The sequence below is a fragment of the Pavona decussata genome, unplaced genomic scaffold (assembly GCF_977016875.1).
Source record: "Pavona decussata unplaced genomic scaffold, jaPavDecu1.1 SCAFFOLD_68, whole genome shotgun sequence".
Taxonomy (NCBI): Eukaryota; Metazoa; Cnidaria; class Anthozoa; order Scleractinia; family Agariciidae; genus Pavona; species Pavona decussata.
The window spans coordinates 796,418-806,114 of NW_028145487.1; the positions used below are offsets into that span (position 1 = coordinate 796,418).

Consider the following 9,697-nt stretch of genomic DNA (forward strand, 5'->3'; position numbering starts at 1 on the left):
ATACTTTTTCACTCCACTTCCGTCTTTACCTCAAGTTCACACTTGATGCGAATTTTTGGGGGTTAATTTGGCTATCCGTCAGAGATCGCTTCAGTGGAACAAGATACCCGGCGTCATGGAGGGCTGTAAGCTCTCAAAGTCACTAAATCCCAGAAATTATTTCGGGACTGGAAAGCTAATTCATTAATTTTGAAAGCTAGGACGTTGAAAACTTTCAGTTACAAGAGTCTTACAAGTCGATTAAGAAACATCTTGAGCTAGTTTGCTCGACTGAAGCCCGCGCTGGTCGAAAGAAAACGGATTGAACAATTGCTTTGTAGTTTTGAGAAATGGACTTCAGGATTGCTAACGGTTATGGAATTTAGAAGCCAGGTCTGAAAACGGGTTTTGGAAAATGGTACATTTTGGCCTGAAATAAAATTCCTGCAAGAAGTCTCAAGAGTATATTTTCTTTCTTTTCATCCGTTTCAATGGTCGTTTCGTAAAAGGAAACCATATAAGAACATACATCGCATAACTCTTGATTCAATCCTTTACGTGTCCCTCGCGGCACAGAGGGCAGATAAAACATCATCCAAACATTCCAAAACCCAACTCTGAACTTTGTTTCAGCGTCTACCCCACTGATGGTATATCATGATGGCAGTGCATCCTATCCTATCGGTTTCACTGCTTCCTATCACCCTCACTGCGTCACCGGTTATAGAACGTCTAGTTAACAATTATCCCACTAGCGCGCGTTGGATATGAGATGATAGACAGCCAACGAGGCGCGTAGCGCCGAGTCGGCTATAATCATCTCATATCCAACAAGCGTGAGTGGAATAATTGTTTTATTAAAAACAAGCCAGAAATGTTGCTAGATCTTACTGATTTTGCTTTGCAAGAACAATCAGAAGACAATTCAATGGTTTCTTGGGCATGGTCTAATGGCTCATATACCATGGGCGCTAAGTCAATCAAATCCCTGGAATTGCATTATACAATGATCCAGTTTTTTAATAATAATTGGTATTAGAGCTAGTCGCTCTTTCCATAACTTCAAAGCAAGATCCTCTCTTGCTTCAAAGGCTTTAGAAGGTGGGGCTTAAGCCCCGCCCTCGACCCCCCCCCCCCCCTCCCCCTCCCTCCTTAGAGGGCCAGGGACTGCACGAGTTTTCAGTGTCTAGCCTTGGACCGGTGTGACCTGTGTGACATGGAGGATCTTCAGGAAGCATAGCTCCCGCTAGTATAGCTCTCCATGCAGGCAGCCCTCACCACGACACGGCACCAGTCCCAATTTAAGAAGCTATACGAGCAAAACTGCATGGTGGTTATCAAATGACAGGTGCAAAGTTCTGACCAAATATTCTTGTGGTTCAGTCTTGCACGCCAAATTTTTTTTTTTTCAATGAAATGTCTTTAAATCAGTCAATGAACTTTTCTATGTTGAGTCTCCACTGCGTCAAGGCTAGGGTATTAAACGAAATAGTAGGCAATATCGAATATCAGTTGATCCATATTTCCCGTTTAAACTGGAGAAAACTACTTTTGAAACCACGTTGTCAACTTTATGCTGTCAATCTCATCGAAAGATCGAGCATTCACAGCGCATTGGTTTGACGACGAATCAACTTTCGTGTGAAATATTTCAGAACACTGATAAAACCGTTTGTTCAAATCATTTCATTTTAGACGACATAAAGAACGAAGACGCATGCATGCATCCGGGTGTGAACACTGCGGGCAGGTGAAAAACATGTGACACCGACATCCAGAAATATATGGATCAAAATGTTTTGCGACTTTTTGGGGCCAATGAAAATAGAAACGTTTGAAACTCGATGGCGGGATGATGACTGACCAAAAATATAAACCTTCTACCAAGATATGGTCCCCGTGGCCGCCCAACCCGTATAGGAGAGAAAATCTTGTATCAGTTGCGTTGGTTCCAAGGGTGCTCATTCGGAGCCCCTGCCCCAGGTCAATCGTAGGTTTACACCTTCTTCCTGTCAAAGTGTGCACTATACTTAGTTTGTATTTCTCGCTCGATGCTCTTTCTCATGTTTTTATTACAGGTCACAAAACAAGACAACATAACAGGCTAAAGATCCTTGATTATGATATCAAAGTTCTAAGTACAAATTACGCCAATAAAGTTCATGCGGGAGACTGCTGACAGGGGTTAAAGGAAGTGGTCAAAACTATTAGACTCAAAAACAGGACCCACCAAACCACAAAATAGATAGTGGTCTCAGCCTGCACCCTCCTTCCTCAACCTCAAAACTGAGGTGGCGTCTTTAGTGCATAGCCACCCACCCCTCTACCAGCAGTAATAAATGACAGTGAGATGATTTATCTGGTAGGGAGGACTCTTGCTAGCTGAATATTTGTGTCAACTCAAATTTTAAAAGACAAAAATTTTGTCGGTAATGTTAATGACATAGGTGGTGTCTTCCATAGCCCTCCCCCCCCCCCCCCCCCCTTCCTCCCCAGACAAGGTGGGTCCTCTTCGAACAAACTTGTTATGGCCAGTTCCCTAAAATGCAATCAAACATCACAAAACAAGAAGACATCGTGAGTCAAAGAACCTTTATTATTTTATCGAAGTCTTGAGTACAACTTGGCCCAATAAAGTTCATGTGGCGACCATCAAGAAAGATGACTGTTGTTTGACAACTACGTACTTCTAGTAATCTTATTTTCCTTTTAGAGGAAAAAAAATTAAAGGCAATGAAAGAAAATTATTAATGGGTTTACCCGTGCAACGGAAAGGTGCAAATTTTGCGATAAATTGTTTAAAAATTCATTCAATTTTCACTTAATCCCGCTTATAATTTACTCTGTTTTGGTACCTTACTTTTCTTTTTTTTACATCGTTTTAACAATTAAATTTAATTCATGGCATTAATAGCTAGTATCTACAGCAAAATAATTGTTCTTAAATTTATAGGAATAAATTTTCCCCAAGCTGCACTAAATTACTTCAAAAATTCCTCGTCAACCCAACGGGTGCAAGAAAGCAAAATAAAAAACTAAGCTAAATATCTAGCTCAATCCCTTTGGGTTGCTAATGTTTTCAATTGCAAATAAGTTCACAAGAAATAGAAAAATGTACGTCAAAAGCTTGGAGACAGTGGAACATTGAACACAACATCCAGTGTGCCCAGACTTGGTAAACTCAAGTGTTTAAAGAACGTTTTTGAATATCAACCAGTGAGAGAAAAAGATTACTAACAACTATGAATTTCTAATCAATGTAATCAAACCTTCTCAGGGCTTGACTACTTCAATTTTGACATTTTCTACAGCAAGTCCATTCAACCATTTACTGTAACCAGACAATCCACCGATCAACAGTGGCACCTAATCCAGTTTTCTGCTCGAGTTCGCATAACAAGGAAGCAATGTAATGTGGAATGGGAACAGAAGAAACAGACAACTTTTGCAAGGTCAGGAATAAATCTAGAAAGTTAATGAGTACCCAGTTGCTCCCAACTGATAGAAGTTGTTTCCAGCTAGCCAGCATCTTCCACCCCAGGTCAGCTCCTCCCTTTTGCACCTGGCTCCGGTTGTTCAAAGAGCGGATAACTCTATCCAGTGGATAAATCGCTTTCCAGAGGATAAAATGTTCCCCAACCAATACATTTTATCTGTTGGATAGCGATTTATCCGCTCTTTGAACAACTGGGGCCTGGCTTGTGCAGTCAAGCCAAAGGTTCTGGGGTTGAGAATGGCTAGGCTGTGCCGCAGATGGAATCAACCGATGGTAAATATCGTCTGTGAAGTAGCACCCAAAATGAAATCCTTTTTCCAGACACTCAACTGCATACCAGGATCTGAGTACACTCACTGTGGCCTTTGCACAAGGTCATAGTTCAATTGGTCTGGTTATAGCCAATTAGATTGAAGGGGATTTTGAAAGTGACTTCCAGAATTTTGTTTCCTTCCTTGAGGGATCGAGAACAAGAATTTGGACACTAATTCACAGACGATATTTAGTGGCGGTCAATTCCGTCTGCGGTGCTGACTAAGGCTGGCTAGCAAGAGGCATTAACAAGAAAGATGATGCCCGATGTCATCCTACGTGTAAGCATTCACTGATGTGAACAGACAGACTGTGTCAGGACCTTTTCCTTATTGAACAAAAACAGATGTTGCTAAGATCATCAAATTGAAATATTCAGAATGTATTTACAAGCCCACAGTTTAGACACGACCGTGAAGGACGCAGAAGGCAACAGATAAATCGTCTGTTTTCTCAGGTTAATAATACCCTAATGAATGCCAAAAATCTGTTTTCTTGCATTAAATAAATTAATCTTTTCCCATTTTCAAATGCCCACAAATATACAAATCAGAGTGCAGATTATTTTCTTCTGCACAACTTTGAAGCAAAACTTTAAGCTGCATGACATTCTCTGGAACTATACTATAAGGGAGGAGAATGACGTTAGCAAACCCCAACCCCAAGTGCAAATTTCAATATATACAGAAGATAGCCTTTGGTTTAAATAATGTACATTTGATGCATGCAGCCTCACACATTATATCATACTCTCTATTCAATAGTCAGTACTTTGTCAAATAATTTATCTGTCTTCTTAGTAAACATAGTAAAAGTTCGACGACCCAGGGTTCAAATAGCTCTGCAAATGCCGCGACTGTTCCACTGCTGCAGTCACGCGCTTATTAAAATCACTGTGTAACGTTTCTCCACCTCTGGGAACTCTGTAGAGGAACCCTTCCACACCAAGCATACACAAGCCTTTCCCATTCATCAAGAACTTGTCAGCAGTGACATCTCGTATGCTGTATCTGTCTGTCGCCCATTTGAGCCACTCCATGACCTCCCATTTGTTCCACATTCTAGGATCTAAAACAAAAAGAAATAATCATCAGTATTGCCCTCTGATTTGCACCGGTCATTAACCTAACATTTAAAGCTGTGGAAAGCGTAAGAGTTAACAAGTGTACAGTGTTTTCGCAGCTTCAAAAGCAAAAGCCTTTGGAAAGAAATTAGGCTTGAATGGGACTTGAACCAATTTTTTAGAGTAATGCAATGCATCGCTTTATGTACAGAGGGGAACAGATTTAGAAGTGATCATTTGCGAGTTCAAATTCCATCCACAGATGACTAGTTAAACTAAATACAAAATGATCAGACCTTTAATCAGGACATGTGTCTGTTCTGACTATTTAAGTTGTATTAAAGGGTTGAACATCTGTCATCTTAGATGATTAAGTTAAATTAAACAAATGTAGGGAGACACAAATACTTAAAAATAATTAATGTCTGGTTCAGGTTGGCCAATGTCCAAGGAACAACTGTTAAAGTCAGTCTACGTCATGCATGACCAGTATTTCCGGAGAATGAAATGAACATTCAAATTCGTCTTTGTAATGTCCAGCATTTGAATAGATTCTTGAAGATTTCTTTGGAAATCTGAGTCTTGCTGGCAATGTTTAAAACGGCCATGTAAATTTCAGGAAATCTATACCCAGCCCCCTAAAATAGATCTTGCACATCTGAAAATATTGTAGCTACATGTGTATGTAAATTATTTGGAACAGCACTTACCGGCCGGAACTCTGGGCTGCTCGAAATTGAACACATTGTCCTCGTCATCTATATCTGGCACGACACAGTCTTCAGAAGTTGACGTGCTGCCTTTCTTTCTTGTTGGTGACGGAATGTCTGCAGAAACAGACAAATTAATGTTTAGAAATATGGAAGCAGATTTCAATAATGAGAGGGACATTTGTGCTTGGTGTTTTTCAACAACTTTGAGTCTTACAACAGTCAGAGTTGCCGCTCTGTATTGAGACTGTAACATACATGATTCAATCCCAACAAAATTTCTCCCTTTCAAACCCAGCTCCATCAATCAAAAGCGAAAAGGTTTTGCACAAGTTTTTAACTTTTGAATTCATGCGGTGATTCTCACCACAAATATGCTTTTCACTTGTTCCACAGGGATTGAATCAAATCTCTTCCCTTGTGTGGCCAACAATAAGAGCAAAATATATCACTTTCATTTACAGTGTACATGTATGTACTTTGGAAATTTGCTGCCTAACAATGTTGACTCTGTGTTGCCATGGAATGTGTGGGAACAGTCACAAGATATTGGTTGACCAAAATACGGACAATCTTTGAGTGCTTTGTTGAAAGCATAGTGGTTTTAGGTCTCTAAAAAACTGTGGGGGGTTACAAACACAATAAAATGGAGGCTTGTGAAATAAAAAGCTGATTATTAAAAAAATGTGATTTAAAAGGTCAGATTGCATTAGCCTTGAAGAATTTATTAACAAAACTTACTCAAAGCTAACATCAAAGCAACATAGCTGACTTTTGCTAGCAAATAGACAATATTTTTTGAGTGAGAATGAAGCCTCATTTTGGACTTCAACCCCTCAAGTTGGTTTAAACTGATCACTGTTAATGCTGCGTGACATCAAGGCAATATTACAAAAGCAATCACGATTTGCACGTATGAAACTATATATAGCATTCATATCATGAAATTCAAATCGCAAGACAAAATAACCTTGGAGAACCGCAAAAGGAACATTTTTTATATGATGGGAGAGGGATACTGATCTGGGTCTTGAGATTTTGACGTCATTAAACTTAAGTTCTATTTAAAGAAACGGACTGTGTATTAACGATATATTGATCACGAGAATAGAACTCAATTCACGTAATCGGTGGTCAATGAATGATACGCTCCAAAAATTATTTTAACCTTATTCATGAAACAATTTTCAAGATACGATCTTAGGAACAAAGACTGTATTGCCATACAAATTCAAAAATAGAATGTGATATACATGTTTCTCTTTCATTTTCTTTCCTTTGAGGAAGCTTAAATGCACTCAGAGATTAGAATATGATTTTCAAATCATGCTTATACGGGGGAGTTTATTTAATACAGATGCAAAGTGAAAAACACTTTAGTCAAAAACATGCAACAAAAAGTTACAGCTTTAAGGAAACTTAAAGGAAATGATCTATACAGTTGGAGTGCTGTTGCTGTCAATTCCAAGACGTTCTTGACTGCCATACGCAATTTTTAGTTATCCATGTGGGCAGCGTAGAAGGGCTTTTGTAATAATCCCCCACACAGTTATGAAATATTAAAATTAATTCTTCAACATAAAATCACGAACAGCCCTTGGACATAACTTTGCCAGAGAATGTCTACTATTTCAACAAGATACAACTTGCCTGTAAATTCTTGAATAAGAAAATTTGGGGTTGTTTTTTGTACTATCGAAGGAAATATATTTCTTGAGACAAAATTTGTTGGGCTGGAAACAAAGGAGCACATTGAAACCACATTGTGGCCTTTGGGTCACAAGGGTGTAGTCTAACAATGGAAGGGAAATGTAGGGCTTGACTCCAAGCAGCTACTGAATTTCTTTGTGAGCAAAACTGTACGTGTATCGCTTTGCCATTTTTATCCATTATTGGGTTACAATTAAAATCGAAAATTTCGCACGTAAGACATAAGTACACACACTGCCCACACAAAAATATTAAATGAGATAGCATCTGAATAAATGTAGAGATTTGAAGAGCGTTTCAAATGCTTGTTTCGGTTTTGTTATCATTGAAAGATTCTACTTAAAAGAATTTATCCAAACTACAATAATTCATTATAAATCATAAACTCTATTACCCTTTTTCGGCCGTACAACATACAGTATTACACGAGAATGATTTATGATCTGTCTGAAATTACATACTAAACAAAACATTGAAATTTCCGTAGTCTGCAGCGTACATTCAAAGGAAAACCGAATTAACTGGTATTCTATATAGAAGCTAGAACACAAGCTTGGAATGAAAGTTCCTTTTTATCCGATAGAAATACAATAATCTATTCATTGTAGATCAAAACTCCATGATCTCAAATCGTCAAAAACCGCAAATTACATAAATTCTTGTGGGCGTCTTGGAATAAATTTAAGCGAGAACAAAAGTTCTTTCACAGAAATTACATGCTCAAAAAAATTTAAGCGCTATCACCCAAACCTACGCAAACGGCATTAATTTTGAAAGGATTTAATTACAGAACATTTTCTTCCGACACAATGCTTTTAAATTACTTTGACGAGTTGCAATGGCGGAAAATTTTTAAAATCTCAGGATCTTACCCCGTGTTTACAAAGCTCTGACGTTATTCATTACATGTAGATCACGAATTGATAACTTCCTCAAGTTAGCAAAGAGGCACTCAGATATTAAATGACAATGTCGTTTAGATCGATACAATTACCTTGGAAATTCACCCTAATATCAACTTGGGCGTCTTCTTGAACGTCTTGCTGTCCAAGAGTTAGATTGTCTTGTAGCTGTAGATAAAACACAGCCGAATATTGATCATGAAAGCGTTTGAAACTCATGCCTTGGGAGGCGAAATTATCACACAATACCGACCCATCATTAGCCCTGCTTGGTCACGTTATAAGCTAATATAAGCTTAGAATAATTAAATATCGCAAATCGTCTTGAGCAGAAAGCAATGCGATATTTTTTTACTCCAAAACACAGGCTTCACAAATCCACGGCTGTGCAAAATTTCATGATAAATTTCAAGGCAATTGCTTTATTTTACCACCAGAACACTGGCTTTCGAATAGTTTCGATTCAAAACCCCTTTGTGACCAAAACCCCGAAATAGGAGAGTACCGCTTTCAACAGAAATTCAATTAGCAGCTTGCTTACGTACAAGGAATGATTCATAAGTACATTTGTGTCCAGAATGCGGCGAAAAGGAAACGAAAGTTAAGTGACAATCGCTAAAGCGTGCGATGCCACCGGCGTGACTCTCATACCCAATGCACGCGTGTTCCGGCATTGTTGTCTCGCGCGGCGCGCATGAAAGAATTCCAAACCAGCTTTCGCATTCTAGAATATACTTGAAAGCGGGCTAGTTACCGGACTTCCATGAAAGAAAACTTCTTGCTCGCCAATCGTAAAACCTTCTTGTGCCTCTATCATTTGCTTCAGTCGAAAGACGGTCAGAGAAAGATGGATCCGCAAAGGGAACGGGATTCGTGGCGTTCCATCGTCGACCAGTACACTGGAAGGGAAGAAATGAAACAAAAATGGAACTCAGCCAATTTGATCAAGGCTAAGCCAAAACGAGAACCGATTAAAAATACTCAAGACCGACAAGACTAACAAGTATTCATTTACGTTCACATGCTTACCGTATGGTTACAGGATCGCTCATTTTCTCGTTACTATTTCAGTTCGGAAATCGGAAAAATCAGAGCAGTGCACAGCGAAGACACGCCGCTGTCGGCACAAAGCCGCAGAGATCGATCACAGCGGCTTTCGCTCGGAAGCGAATTTCAACGTCACCAAAACTCAGTTGAGTTCTAAAAATCAACCGTAGCTTGTCAAGATCTTGTCCAAGAGTACATTTCGTGCACAACTTTCTCGTTCATAGCTGCATTCAGCGACTGTTGTCTCATAAAAGGAAATGAGGTCATCGCGCCGTATTTTATGTCCCAGGAGGCTGTCGCTATGGAAACATCAAGCTGCATTGTTATCGGTTGGCCTTATTTGGATGACACCTCCTTCGTGATATCGTAATCCTTCCAAATTTGGAACACGGCGTGCGAGCTTTGCGTGCCGATGACGACACACCTAAAGATCGAATCACGAAGATCGTCCGAAGAATGTCCGAAAGTGCGCGAAATA

At 39.3% G+C, this 9,697-nt stretch overlaps 1 protein-coding gene across 1 annotated transcript; it reads right to left on the bottom strand.

Moving 5' to 3' along the window:
- Positions 1 to 2,554: 2,554 nt before the first annotated feature.
- Positions 2,555 to 9,489, bottom strand: LOC146477884 (uncharacterized). The gene is made up of 5 exons (XM_085112991.1): positions 9,202 to 9,489; positions 8,927 to 9,071; positions 8,265 to 8,340; positions 5,561 to 5,677; positions 2,555 to 4,855 (listed from the first exon to the last, which is right to left on the bottom strand). Exons 1-5 carry the CDS (start codon positions 9,222 to 9,224, stop codon positions 4,584 to 4,586), a joined length of 633 nt encoding a protein of 210 aa, XP_084969117.1. The 5' UTR covers positions 9,225 to 9,489; the 3' UTR covers positions 2,555 to 4,583.
- Between the last annotated feature and the right edge of the window lie 208 nt (positions 9,490 to 9,697).